The sequence below is a fragment of the Taurulus bubalis genome, assembly GCF_910589615.1.
Source record: "Taurulus bubalis genome assembly, chromosome: 17".
Lineage (NCBI taxonomy): Eukaryota > Metazoa > Chordata > Actinopteri > Perciformes > Cottidae > Taurulus > Taurulus bubalis.
Window position 1 is genome coordinate 17,082,151 of NC_136605.1, and position 15,222 is coordinate 17,097,372.

General features: G+C 42.2%; 2 protein-coding genes across 3 annotated transcripts; one reads left to right on the forward strand and one right to left on the reverse strand.

Annotated features, from left to right (window-relative positions):
* The first annotated feature begins 257 nt into the window (after positions 1-257).
* akt1s1 (AKT1 substrate 1 (proline-rich)) lies at positions 258-4,683 on the forward strand. 2 transcript variants are annotated; one of them, XM_079233173.1, is made up of 7 exons: positions 258-374; positions 1,461-1,511; positions 1,603-2,207; positions 2,290-2,569; positions 2,653-2,736; positions 3,259-3,431; positions 4,089-4,683. In XM_079233173.1, the coding sequence occupies exons 3-7, from the start codon at positions 1,824-1,826 to the stop codon at positions 4,224-4,226; spliced, it is 1,059 nt and encodes a 352-aa protein (XP_079089299.1). In that variant the 5' UTR covers positions 258-374; positions 1,461-1,511; positions 1,603-1,823; the 3' UTR covers positions 4,227-4,683. The 2 variants fall into 2 exon arrangements, with proteins under 2 accessions (XP_079089299.1, XP_079089298.1); XM_079233172.1 differs by having other exon boundaries at positions 1,461-2,207.
* A 1,710-nt stretch (positions 4,684-6,393) lies between these two features.
* On the reverse strand, positions 6,394-13,023 carry LOC306749566 (tripartite motif-containing protein 16-like protein; the record flags this gene model as incomplete). The annotated part of the gene is made up of 3 exons (XM_079232878.1): positions 6,394-6,804; positions 7,517-7,656; positions 13,002-13,023. 3 exons carry the CDS (start codon positions 13,021-13,023, stop codon positions 6,394-6,396), a joined length of 573 nt encoding a protein of 190 aa, XP_079089004.1.
* Between the last annotated feature and the right edge of the window lie 2,199 nt (positions 13,024-15,222).

A 15,222-nucleotide genomic window follows, 5' to 3' on the forward strand; every position in this document is an offset into this window, starting at 1 on the left:
ATTATTATTTCCTAGAAGTTTTTGGGGAAATACATCAGAAATGACAGACCCAGCATTACATAATGTTGATGTATAATCTTGCTGAAAGCAATATATATCCTATTTGACTGTCCTTTCTGGACTAAGACAAAAGATGTATTGATATTCATTCCATAGACTGGTATTTCCTCACAGAGCTTTGTGTCATTGACACGACCTTTATTTTGAAATTCTCAACCGGTAAAGCCGTTACTAATCCTTGCTAGCTTGCTGCTGGTGTAGAGCCTAGCTAGGGGAGAGAAACCATAGGAGAATGTAGAATACCTATGACAAAAAAAGAAGTAAAGTTTAGGATTGATAAACATCTGGCAACGTGGATGAAAGAAACTGAACAGGTAGGTGAACGGTTTACCTCGTTTCTGTCATTTATACTTGCACGTCTCGGCTCCTGCTTAAGTCTGAAAAACCGAGGTGAAATGTGGTCCTATCATGAGAAGGCTGCACACATCACTGAATAAACAACAAGATCAACAACAACAGCTGCAGCGGCGACAATAACCGTGCAACAGCAATCCGTAGCATACCGACTCAAACGAGACAGAAACGACTGCAAAGACGGCAGGAAAGCGGATCAATAGAGAGCAGGCTCACTGTGAAGCTACAGCAGCTAACGGTACAGTAGCTACAGCAGAGAGTTAGCAGAGATTGTGTCAAGCAGCTCGTGGTGCTGCGACAGTATGACAGATTAGCTCAGGCAGGTTGTTTTTATGTCGGTTTATCAGCACATATTTAAATCTCTCAACTCATAAATCCTTTCAATAGAAGAAAGCCATTTATGATTATGTGTATTTCCATTTAAAATTGTACAGTACAGCTAACTGATCGGGTTGACTGATGACTTGATTTTATTTATACATCTTTTTTTTTAGGCGAGGCAAGTTTATTTTTTGTATAGCACATTTCAACATCAATGCAATTCAAAGTGCTTCACTTAAAACCAATAAAACCATCAAAACATAATGCAGAAGAAAACAAGATTTAAACAACAATTAAGAACATTCATTAAAACAGTAAAAAAAAAGAAAAAGGAAAACAATAGATTAAAGGTTGCAGTGCAGTTTAAGAAATATAATGCAGTAGTGGGATGCAGACATTGATTGATATCCTTGAATCTGGTTCAATTTAAGACAACAGCAAACAGAAAAGTCTTCAGTCTGGATTTAAAGGAGTCGAGGGTCTCAGCAGACCTGCAGCGTTCAGGGACCTTGTTCCAGATAAGTGGAGCAGAAAAGCTGAACGCTGCTTCTCCGTGTTTAGTTCAGAGTCTTGGAACAGGAAGTAGACTCGTCCCAGATGACCTAAGCGGTCGGGGTGGTTCATAAGGTAGCAGCAGATCACAAATGTATTCAGGCCCTAAACCATTCAGTGCTTTATCAACCAGCAGCAGGATTTTAAAGTCAATTCTTTGTTGTTTTGTACAGGTATTACCAGCAACTTGGCAACATCTCTTCTCTCCCCTGGCTCTCCAGCGTGTAAGGACACCACCGCCGAATACATCATATCTTTAGTCACCCAGTGCCTCTCTACCTGATCGATCATTATTTTGCCCTTCATCTTCACCAGTGCTAAAGCTAACACCAGCAGGACAGGAGAAAGACAAGTGAAATCAACTGCAGCTACCAAAGTTACCTGTTGATACTTTACTAAGTTCAGTGGCCCCACAATCCAACCATATCCAAGCTTCTGATAAGACTAAACCTCAAAACTCTTCATCAGCATTACTCAGTTTTCTCATCAGGTCAGTCCATTTAAAAAAAAAACTGTAAACACTACTTCGCACCATTATGGCCTCCATCACCCAGTCATCCGAGCCTGAGATCCCAGACAACCACAAAGAGAGCTGGCTGGCGCTACTTTCTGCTGCGGAGTCGTATTGCCAAAAGTCGGGCTGCGACCTGGCCATACTCACAGCGTGTAAGAAGTTCCGGTCATCGGTTGCAAGTGGAGATGGGACGAGGAGCAGCAGTGCCTTTCCGAAGGAGTGTGATTTCTCCTACAATATATGGGGTCAAGGGTTTCTGGCAGAGTCGGCACGCCGCTACATGGACGACATCGGCGTGCTGCACTCCACGACCATGCTAACAGCCCAAAAGCACATACGCCAGGCGGGGAGAGGGGAAGGAACCAAACTGGTTGTTGACCTGACCTCTGACCCCGGAAACAGGGGGGTGAGTGACCTACTTGTGTTGCATACTTCACTGTGACCTATTCAAAAAGGTCCCATTCATACCATTTTTGTTGTTGTTCCAGAGCTTCACAGGCGACGGCGTGGTGGGCGGAGTCAGTCCCAATAACAGACTGTATTCCCAAAGCTACCCGTCAATCTACAGCTCAGGAGCATTGAGCGGGCAGGGCGGCGTGCAGAACGTCAACGGAGAGGGGGAGCGGGAGAAGTGCGCTCTGGAGCCCGAGGAGGTCAGACAAAGGTCTGGGATTGTGGACTTGGAAGAAGAGTGTGAGGACGAGGATGAGGAGGAGGAGGAAGAGGAGGACATGGATGAGCGGAGACCCTACGGGAATGAAAGTGCTGGTGAGGAGCGACCCGGCTAATCTGTACATCTAAATGCTCTGACGTGCATCCATTATAAGGGACTTCTCATCGTTTTGCCTCAGGTGTCTTCTCCATGGACGAGGACTCTCTGTCTCGGGATTGCGAGCCGTTCTTTGAGTCAGACGGGGAGGAGGAGAGCACTGATGGTAGGAGTAGGGCGCGCTCACTGAGAGTACTCGCATATGTGCTCACGATAGATCCACATTGGTGCATTATCCACATCAGGGTTCTTACGGTCATGGAAAACCTGCAAAAGTCCTTGAATTTTGAAATGGTTATTTCCAGGCCTGGAAAAGTCGTTGAAAAAAATAAAGTCATGGAAATGCGTTATATTCATGTGTTCATGACGTTCATTTACGCTGAGTTTGAAATAATGAATATGCTTTTAAAAGAAAGACACTCAAAATATAAGCAGGCATACATACAGGCATCTATATACATGTTTATTATTTTAATCAAACTATTATCTCATTCATTTGTGTCTTTAATGTTTACTGTATACTTTGGAATTCTCATTGTTAGTTTAAATACTACATTTTCTCACTTTTTCATGTTTACACCCAGATTTCACAAAATGTTTGGTCATGGAAATTTGGTTTAAAGTCATGGAAATCCATTGGTCAGAATGTGTATGAACCCTGCCTCATGCATGTTTCTCCCTGTCCTAGGCTCTCTGAGCGAAGATGCTCCTCCACCGCCGCGTGGCATGGCTATGGGTCAGTCTGCCTTCTCGTCCCGTCACGCCCACACCATGGCCATGGCCCGCTCTCTGCCTGTGTCGGTGCCTGTGTGGAGCTGCAGAGGAACCAGAGCTCAAGGAGAAAACAACAGCGGAGAACGGGTGAGCACGTAGGAACAGGACAGAGCCGCTGGTTTGAATGCCGAGATTAAAATGTTCTGGGGGATTAGTGGGTTAGCCAGCTGTCTTTGGGCTCAAGTTTGATAACATGAAGCTGGCTTACTTTGGTAAATCCCCATGGTAACCTATTCCGCTTTGGAGCAGGTTCACCTCAGAAGTTATCAGATCATGGAATAATGTTCCCTGTGTAACCAGTTTCCGTCATCCTCATTTAAAATGAAAAGCAGACATCCTAAAAATTGATGAATTAAATAATTGATGGTTAAGCAAGCTGTTGTTTTTATGTCAGTTGACACATTTCCTGCTGTCGGAAGACCAAGACAAAGGAACTATTCAGTTCTCAGGATTCTGATGCGCCAACTAATGACCATAACCGCTCCTTCAGTTCATGTGACCATAAAAGTGTGCATGACAATTGTGCAAGGTTGCGGTGGGCAAACATTTGACAAAAAAACAAAAGCCAAACGTCATTTTCGAGGAGAATGAAAAACAATCCTACAAGAAGTCAGCATAAAAACAATTAAGTACAATTCATTAATTTTGTGTTATTCAGTCCAGATGTTGTACATAAAAGTCTGGATGCTACAGCCATACGGCGGTTGTGTCTCTCTTGTGAACATGGGTGTGTTTGCCTTCCAGGCGGGCGTTGCTGACCTGGAGCACATCGCTGCCAGTATGAAGGCCCTGCTGGCCCCCGGGGCGAGTGACGGGACCGAAATGTTCGGGGCCCTGCCTCGGCCCCGACTCAACACAGGGGACTTCTCCCTCAAGCACTGAGAGAGAGAGAGGGAGGCCAGAGGAGAGAAGGAGAAAGAGATAGAGAGAGAGAGAGAAAGAAAGAAAGAGAGGGGTCTGGGCTGACAGGATGTGAAACAGTGTTAAAGCTAGCTGCTCTGTTTATTTCCCTCTAACCAAAATTAACGGCACTTGCTTTGAGGAAAGACAAAATGTTGTGAACACTAATAACATTTTCAACACTATACCCCCCTCCCACCTTGTCACTACACATGCCATAACACCAGCTTCTTCACTATATTAGGATTGGACATCAGGATGTGTAGCGCCCCACAGCACTGACCAACAAGACACTAAAACCGGGTGTGTACCGGTAGTAATCTAACTGGAAATGTAAAACTTTATACGCACCTTGTGTGCTAATAAAGGTTTTGGAAAGTTTGCCCTTTGTTGAAGTGATGAGAGTTTGGGGAGCAGCCGCCTGTGCCCAGTTGGTCGTTAGCTCCAGTGCTGCATGCTAATGCTTCAGCTGCATTATCATGACATGTAGTAGCTCATATATATATATATATATATATATATATATATATATATATATATATATATATATATATATATATATATATATATATATATATATATATATATAAAATTCGCTCAAAGGAACCGTTTTTAAAAAATTAAAAAGTTTGGAGCTAGAGCTGGGAGATGCTTAGCTTAGCTTAGCATAGATCGGGATCAAAGGGAAACATTGAGCCTGGCCTTCTCTGACGTTAACAAGTACACTTACCAACACCTATAAAGCTGACTAATACTCATGTTACAGTATTTTCTTGTACACAAGTAGGAGTGTAAACTACAAGCTAGGTCCTTTAACTATTTCTTGACAGCCAACAGCTTATCAATCTACTCACTAAAGCGTCGTATACAAACCGAGGAGAGCAAGAAAACCGCCCAAGTGTGTTCAAAAATAATACTTATGTTAAAAAAAATTCAGTTTTTACATTTCTGCGTGTGTATAGATTAAACAAAAGAAATACAACTTGTTAATTAGTTAACTTTTAAAAGTGTTAATCGTATTGTTGGACTTTAGAGAGAGCCAGACTCGAGGTTTCCCCCGCTTGCCTGTCTTTATGCTAAGCTAAGCGTCTGCCAGCTCATTTGGCACAGTATATGCTGAAGTTTTAGCATTAGCACAGGAGCCAGTGATTCCCCCCAGGGTCACATGGGTGTCTCGCCTGCATGCTCCTATTATTTACTGAGGAAATTGACCAACAGGCCAGTTGTTTATGTCCATCCCCCACAACAAAACAATATATTCCTTAAAAGGTAGGAATCAGATAAATTGTTGACTTAACATGAAGCTTGTGTGTGGAGGACACCGGCACTTCCTCATAACACGCCTACGTGTAATTTTACTTTTGCCAATGAATGACTGACTGATAGAATGATTGTAAATCAACACTGAGTTAAAGGTTTTTTTTCTCGTTGCTCCAGATATCTTGTTAAACTGAGTGAATGAATGAGAAAACGAGTGTATGAGAGAGAGAGAGAGAGAGAGAGAGAGAGAGAGAGAGAGTGATGGGTTGGATTCGAAAGAAACAGATCTCCATCTCTGACATTTTGAAAAGATTTTTTTTTCTTCCCGATAAGTACTTTTATGTTTCAAATAAAGGAGCAACACCAAGAGAAGGAGAGACGTGTTGTGTATTTGTGTGTGAGGATGCAATGCTATTCAAGGCCTGTAGAGGGCCTCAGCACTCTACTGAAGTGAAGAAAAGCATTTGATGTTGGATTTCTGCTCAGCCCTGATATGCAGTGTCACGTAGAGAAAGAAAAAAGCAATGCCATTGTTATTACATAATAGTTTAATTTATTGACTACATTCAGCACATAAAAAAGATGCAGGTCTTGAATTAAACAAGCACTCCAGTACATGCATAGTCCTGCGTGTTACAAAATCATACAATACCTAGTCTAAAACTTTAAGTTAAATAAAAATACATACAGAATAGTAAATAAAATAAGGAGTCGGAGATGAATAAGCTTTCTTCACGCAACCAGAGAAAGCACCGTCACAACTCGGTTCAGTGCTGCTTTATAACTCCAACCATTGTTCCCCAAACATCACAAGCTCTCCATTCCCCTCCTGACGCCTTAGATTTACTCCACCAACCCGCCCTCCCTTCATGCGCAACTCTCCACTGGGTCACTGATCCTTTTTCCGAAGAAGGCAGAAGGAATTTGTGCCGACCCAGAACGCGGGGAAAATCTTCTCCTGAATGTTGGCCTTGAACTTGTGGATCAGCCGCACCTCCTTCTCGGCCTCGCCCTCCACCGCGAGGAGCTTGATGATGCCGGCGGGCTGGTCCACGTAGATGCCCATACTGGAAGACATGGGGAGCGTGACCTCCACGTTCTCGCTGTTGTGCCAGACCTGGTAGCAGGAGCCAGACCAGCCGGCGCCCCAGGAGCTGTTGTTCTCCCCGAGGCCGCAGGGGCCTCGAGCGTCCTGGCCCTTCCGCGGAGCGCCTTCTAAGACGACGCCGATCACCACCCAGCCGTCGTAGTCCACCTCCCAGTACCCTCGGTAGCCCATCAGACCCTCCTTGCACAGCACCTAAGGAAGGGACGAGGCACACGGCAGGAAATGAGGCGACTCCCCTTCCTAGCTCACATGCAGGCTCATTTGAATATATTGCCCCTTTTACTTTGGTAAAGGTCCACCATATTTTTCCTGCAAGCCAATCAGAGGTGCATTCAGACAGACAGTTTGAGAAAAATAAAGAGGTTTTTTTGTATCAATAAAGCATGTAAACATGTTCTAGTAGAAACCCAAAATACAAGTATGAACCTAAAAATTAGAAAGATTTGTCCCCTTTAAAAGAAACAACATTTTTCTAATATGTTATGTTTTATTCAAAGGAGATATTTGCACATCCAGCTGTTTTAGAGTTTTGTGAAAAGAAGATCCCGCACACTAATCTTCGGTATTATTAAAACATATTTGAAAAAGGAAAAAGTAACTTTTACTCAATGACTCTGACGTGTTTATACTCCAGTACATTTCAAATAAACATGTTTTACGACTTACTACATTTATCAAACGGGCGTAGTCACATTTCTGTTTGTAAATGACAGCAAAAAGAGCAGACAAATCCACTGTGCTTATCTACATTTAAAGATAAATTACATGTATTGCGTTAGTGAGATGACATGTTGCCAAACCTGTCCATAGCGAGCAACATGTGTGTCCAGGATTTACAAGCATGGGTTTGGCTGTATATATATATATATATATATATATATATATATATAACACAGTGGTATACCTGTGGGGAGTGTTCATATCTCTCAGGCCTGTTGGGATACGGGCAGACGGCATCGGACGTGCGGGCCACCTTGGACCCGGCCTCTGAAATCCACAACAGCTTCTGTGCAGTTTTATCATCCAGAGAGAGCGGGAGCCAATCTGAGAGAAGAAACACGAGAAAGAAAGAAAGAGGTGAAGAGGAAGTTCACACAAGGGCGAGAACGCAGAGAATATTCACATTCACATAAATCAGTTCCACTATTATCAGTCATTTTGAATTAACCAATCCAACAATATTAACTTACTAAATTGTTTTAATTACTTGGTAGCACTTTATAATATGTATCTTTACAAACTAAAGAGTCCATATGCTGGTTTCCAATAATTAATTCATGTTTGGCATTAATTCATCAAACTTGTTTATAAAAAAATAAAGATAGTTAAATGCTCCTAAACAATAAAAAATGACTCGCATTTCATGAAGTCGGCCCTGGTGGTGGGTTCAGGGATATTTGGCTCATATGGAGGCGGCAGCTTCTCTGAGGTGACGGATAGGAGAGAGAACAAGAGAAGGAAATACTTTATGGACGAGTGTATGGTCACATTTACATCACACTTTCATTTAATGAATGGTTCTCTTTATCCTACAAATGCTGCTCTTTACCTTCTGCTGCACTGCTGTTTTTTCTTCCTGCAAAAGAAGAAGTGTCATTTCGCTGCAATTATGTGAAGAGACAAAGAGATACATGTGGGAGATATAGATACTACATAATATATATATATATATATATATATATATATATATATATATATATATATATATATATATATATTAGTGCTGTTCAAAGTGCTTCAAGTCTAAAAGAAATTCTAAAATAAGTCTAATGTAAAACAATATCAAGTCAGCTATTTCACATTTTGACAATTTAAGACCAATGCACCTCATTCGCAAACAAACAATTACAGAAATGTAATAAAATAGAGTTATAATAACAGTAATAAAATAGAGTTATAATAACAGTAATATTAGTAAAACAGTGTGAAATCAAAACTAGATTAATATAGTGTAAATGAAATAGGATATCATTATTCAACTTAAATACAATTAAGTAACTGAATAATGAAATAATAATGACATTGAATGAAACTGTACAACATAAATAAAATAAGTGAATAAAATAATGTAAAAACTGTCCTTCAACTTTTCTTAATTGAAGGCCTAAATATCTGAATACGTCTTCAACTGTATAATAGTAATATAATATTGTGTCACATTGACTTGTTTAACACATTTCTTTGGCCACCAGCTACTGTAAAGCGTCTCATCTTTCTCTCACTCATCACCAGGCGACCATTCATCGACAGTACATTCCCCTCCGCTCTCAACGTACAGTAGACCACACAGCAGTATGCGTTCTATGGCGGCTCCGTACTGATTCATGACGTTTTAGGTTTCAACATAAGGAATCCGGAGGCGGAGAATTCATGTGAGTCGGACCGCTGACAGCAGGGAGTCGTATTCTCAGAGCGTCTCTGTATGATGCCGGTACTTCACACCGCCCAGGGCTTATTTGTCCTGTTGTGGGCTGGTGTTATAATTTCTATTTGTCTGTTCCTCCTCCAGTTTGTGAGTCACTGTGTCTTCTGACATTCGGAGAAAACTGGGATCCAATACCGGCCGGTCAGGCCATCATCTGCGCCCCCCCCCCCATGTCATCCCTGCTCAAGTTACGGTTCCTCACATTTCACACAGATAACCAACTCGTCGTATACTGTTACATCACCGCGTGATCTTATTTACTGTGTCCTCTGCTATTACCAAAATTAGACAGAACAGCTTCAATTTTCCTGATTCCATATAAGGACGCTTCAAAGTGTGATTTTCATACAGATCATGGCTGTGTAGCCAATGCATTAGCGGGCCTGAGGTCAGGTTTTCTACACGTATTATAAGACATATTATAACCACAAGTTTTTTAATGTTAAAAATAGCATTTTCACATTGAGTCTGAGAATATCTCAAGTATATGTTCTGTGTCAGCTTGTTCCACTCATTGAAAATGTGTTAATTATGTTGAGGGAAATATTTAAACTCAACATGGCATGTTTTTTATGGCTAAATCATACAAGCAAAGGAAAAGTATCTTGATTATCTTGTTTTTTTAAATATGCTTTTCCCTTTACTTCAGTTGGACGTACTTGATGTCTTTGGGAACTCTGTTAAAGGGCCAGTGTGTGCACTTTGGTGGAGTCTAGTGTGTGCGGTCGCAGATTCCAACCAACTGAATATCCCTGAATGTTCCATTCCATTTCTGCTGATAGATCCCCTAAACTTCTACACACTGCTTTTAAAACGTACAACTATTTGTGGGTTAACGCTGTGGTAAAACGCTTGTTTTATTGCTGGTGAAATGCTGGAGTGCCACACTTATGGTTGTTTTTTTGCAAAGATAACTCTGGTTGCTTATAGATCTCTTTTTCAGTGATTTGGTAATTACAGTTTGAGCAGAGGGCAAACATGATAATCCGGATGAAATAGCATCAGATAAAACTTCCTCTCAGGAAGAGCATATGGGAAGAAATAAGCTATAAAGTCACAATTTTTTAAAGTGAAATGGGATAATATTGGACAGTAGCAGTCAAAGTTAAGCCGTTACATTCTGCAGGAATCAATACGTCTATTAACGTCTTGAAATACGTGCGGTCTCCTACAGCAAACAAAGGAAATAGATAGACATTAGATTTAAATGGACTTAAAACCCCAAAATAAATCTCTCTCTGTTTACACTGAACACACCGCAGTAAGTTAACAGCTTGACAAGGAAGTCTGTGACGAGAGGCTCACTCCATTCCGATCCCGGCGGTGCTGCTGTACGTGTGCCCGAAGAGGAGAATCAGCTCTTTCAGGTGATTTATCCTGTGACATGTTGGAGCCTGAGGAAACATGACCTCTTTAGCCTGCGTGACCCCCGGCTGCAGAAGCCAGCAGCAGAGCAACCCGGAGCCAAACTGGAGGCTGGTATAACATCTACAGTCGCTGGATGAGATGGAGTGGGTGGCATTGCGTTCCCTAAATCGTCTTGGCCTGGTTCTTCTAAGTGTGGCGAATGTGTTCAAAACGGTTGTCTTTCCAGGCAGAGATCCATGGCTCCTCAATTAAAGTCTTAAACACCATACTGTCATTAAAAATCTAAGTCTATGCAGACACCATTACGTAAAACACAATTCCCAGCCATTAGAAGCAGAAAATGTGATAATTGACTGAGCATGCAGGATTATTAATTGGACCATACTGAGGCTTACAGTCTAATTACAGAGCAGATTTGAGTTTGAACATCGTCCACGTGGCCTCACTGCGTCCAGAGGCAGGCCTGCAGGACCAGCAGATGGACAGAGCACGGGGAGAGGAAGACACATTTGGCCAGATAGAGAGTGAAGGTTTTTTTGCCTTTGGAAACTGGTGGAGCGGAGAGACGGCTTGTGGAATAGTGCCGGGTTCACCCAGGCAGTAAGAGGAATTACTGAGAATAGACTTGTAGATGGGCGTATAATATACCCATCTTCAATTCTAAAGGATGTTTCTGGCTCCTATCTGAGGGGAATGAGACGGACACCTTGACCTCGGGTAAATTTGGATTGAGATATCAGGCCGGCAGTATAAGTGTGGAGGGCGATTGGAGAGCGTCCAGCTCTGCTGCTGCTCTCAGGAGGTTGAGCCCCGGCGGATGCCTGTCCACGCTCAGCGGGATCAACAGCAAAGCCCCGCGGAGATAAACAGATAGTGAAAAAAGATTGATGACTTTACATCACAGCAATAGAGACGCGGAGGAGATGCAAGTGAGGCCTTGACATATTTAAGGGCTATAAAATAAAAATAAAACACCATGAGAATCAAGTCGGATTAGATGATGAAACTTTTGGGAGTTAAAGCAAAAAAAAATAACCGAGTTGGATTAGTGTAACACTTTCAAAGATCGGGTTTTGGTGTGGATTCACGCCAACGGCAAGATACGAACGAGCACGTGTTTAAAGAAGCGTCCTCGCCAAAAGGTCAAGATCTTAATGAGGGCTGTTTGGTTTGCACGGTGATTTTAGACCGTTTCCCTCAGGGGGACAGAGCTACATTATCTGTGCAGATCAGGTTCAAAACATCCCAAGATGTCAGCAAGATCAGAAACTAGTGAGATGCGATCGAGGGAGAGAGAAGAGCATAGTTGGCTCGGGCCCCATCTCAACCATCTGGTTTCTGTCAAGCCTCCTTGGCTAGAAGCCCTGCGCACATGTGAAGTGGAGATAGGAAGGAAAACACATGGAGGGACAGATGGATGAAGGATTCTGGGGAAAGGAATTCAAGAGGAAAAGCATTTTAAAAAAGGCTGGTCCAAAAAACAAAAGGGACTGATCTATAAAATGTGAATCCTCCTGCACAGGAAGGTTTGAGTTATGGAAGCTTGTCATGGACAAGGAAATGCCACGCTTGGATTTTAAATACCCAGAAAGAAGCAGGAGAGAGACAATACCTGCAGATCTGACAGAGCTGAGGCGAGAAAGACAGACAGGCGGGCTCTGAAAATGCAGATGAGGCTGTGACATTCAGGGGAATTTGGTAAGCGACGGCACAAGCTCAGAAGTAACCATACCCGCCCCGTCAGAGGATCGCTCATGCATCGTGTTGACATGATTAATGATGCCGGGGTGCTGACTTACAGGTAACTCAGCATCAAATTAACCCCATTTGAAGCACATGATGAAAACTGATAATAAAACCCCCACGACAAGCAATAAATATGTATCTGCTTGAGTTGTGACACTAAAAAAAAAGGCTAAAATAACAAAATATGGTGTGTCTCACTAGATATTGCACATTTATTGATCTTAATGTAAAATATGGACATTTACAAATATAGTTGTCTGAAAAGAGAGAAAAATAAAGAACAAAAAGAAAACCTGATGCTCCAATGCTGCTAATAGTAAGAAAGGAGTTATAGACAAATTCACCCCATTTGAAGCACATGATGAAAACTGATAATAAAACCCCCACGACAAGCAATAAATATGTATTTGCTTGAGTTGTGACACTAAAGAAAATGGCTAAAATAACATAGTGTGTTGTGTCTCACTAGCTATTGCACATGTATTGATCTCAATGTAAAATTTACAAATAGAGTTGTCTGAAAAGAGAGAAAAATAAAGGTAAAAAAAAAAAATGCTCCAATGCTGCTAATAGTAAGACAGGAGTTATAGTTTGCAAATGCATTTTATTTCTAAAAGTAGAAGCTGGGCTGTGGGTTTAGAGACCACATCCTCAAAAGCAGAGAACCGCTGATTTCAACTGATTTCAACTGATTTCAACTTCTATATTTGCTAAGAAATACAACTGCAATGTACCTGCACTTAGTAGAAGCAAATGCTAATTGTGATAAAGACCAACAGGTGATTATTTCCCTCTCGTGGTCTCATGTCCCTCACAGGCCCCCGTAGAGACTCAGGTGTTGGTGTCTTACCTGCTTTCTTGGGCACAGGCATGATTCCCTTGGTGCTCACAGCGCTTCTCGGCATCAAACAGGGAGGTCTTGTGAGAGTGAGGGGCTGCATCTCTGCAGGGTCTCTCTTATTGACTCCTAAGTGAGGAGGGGAGGTGGGGGTGAGAGGGGGGGATACGTTTTGGTCGGAAGAAGCGGTTACCCAAAGGGATGGTCCTGTCACATGAAACTGCAGGTCCTTTCTAGGGATCAGATAGTTGGAGACGAGCAAATACCCAGTATATCCCAAGAATGCATGTCCGTCTGCACACACATGGCGTGTGAGGCACACCGCCCCCATCGGACAGGCCCATTCGTGTGGAGGGACCGAAACTAATCTGAGTTATGGAAAGATGGTTTTGTAGCTCTGCGGGGGTCAAAGGTGGACTCCGTGTGTCTGGAATATTTAGATATGTCGGTGCCTGAATTCACATGTGTGCAGTGTCTGTACTCATGCAATGTTTTGTCACCGTGGCAACATGATGACCTCTGACCCGAGAACGAACGGCCGCGGACTGCAACTCAAACTGACCCCCAATACAAGCGATGGGTTTGTGTGTCCGCAAGGGGCGGCCAGTTTTTTAGGACGGCAGCCAGCTCCTCACCAGGGAGCTGTCGTCGATCTCTGATGCCGTCAGTCAGCTGCTGCAAGTAAGTCCACTCCAGCAGAGGAAAGTGCAAAGTGTCCTGAAGTGCTGGTGTGGTCAGGGCTTGAAAATAAACGGCGTGTAACTGGCGCAGATGTTGCTGACATTCAAGTGACCACTTTCAATTGAGCACAAGATTCATGTGGAAGGCACGCGTCATTTGGGCTTTTTTTCTCCCTCATCTCGTTTAAAAATAATTAAACATTTCAGCCGTTTCATTTATTTCTCATAAGACCAGATGAACGTTTGTATTTTTGGCGAGGGCTTAGCACGTAAATCTTTTCCTTCTTTCATTTGCTTTATTTACTTATTCTAATATAATGCAATGGTGTTAGTGTAGCCTGATATACATATTGAGAGATTATTATGTAATCACTTATGCCGTGTTCACACCAAAACAGTTGCGAATTTTCGCAACGCCACTTCGCCTCTATCGCGACGCCCGGCGAAAAATCTGCTTTTTCGCAACCTAACGCGTCTGTGCATTGACTTAACATGTAATCTGGACGCACGAATATTTCGCAACTGTTTTGGTGTGAACACGGCATATGGGAAGTTATATCTCACAGGTCCAGATTCAAGTTCTGGCAGCAACAGCACATGGCAGGAAGGCAACATGGAAACGTTAATGAGCTGGCAGAGAATGTGTGAGAAGAGTCGTTTATAACCTGCAGGGCTGAGCTGCAGGTGGGAGGAAGCTCAGGTGAGGAAGATGAGGAGATTGCAGGCATAGGGGTGCGTGGAGTAAAGAATACAGATGTGTTTGGAGACAGGAAGACACACAACTGGGGTTGAGCTTGGGGTTGTTTAATTATAACTACTTTATATATTGTTTGGTTACATCTATAGCACTGCATCATCATTCATACTCTAGCCAGTAGCCATATATTATATTTATGTAAAACCTTTAGTAACTATCTGGTAAATGTAGTGGAGCAGAACTATAAAGCAACATGAAATGGAAATAGTCCAATAAAGTGCAGATATTTCAACATTGAGGCGGGGAGGATACAGGCCAAAACATAGTTTTTTCCTGTACCGACCAATTAAGAGATGTTGGTCTATTTTCCCTCTATAACATGTCTTCTTTCAGACTAGTGGAAAGACAACATCCAAAATACACATTTAGGTGTTTATTTTACTACTTCTTTTTTTCCGTCTATTTGCGTCTGTACATTTTTCCTAAATTCACCCAAAGTTACCATGTGATACCTCATTTGCAAACTTAAACATGACATTTTAGAAAACTTGTAATACTAAAAATAAGTGTCTTGATGTCAGTGATCCACTGGGGAAGTCTCTTGGTAATATCTGTTCGTTATTATATATTTTTCTACCGCATTCTTTAAGTAACTTAAATAAATGTCTCGTTATCTCGTTATTAACCTTTTAAGCTCAGCCGTGAACTTGCTGCGGCGACCGTAATGTTTCACTAAACTTGTGATAAGTACCCTTTGCAAAGTCGGATTTCACTAACAAACACATCCACATAACCGTACGGGCTTGTGGGAGTCTAACAAAGCAATGCAAATCCGTATAAACCCCTTATTTGTATC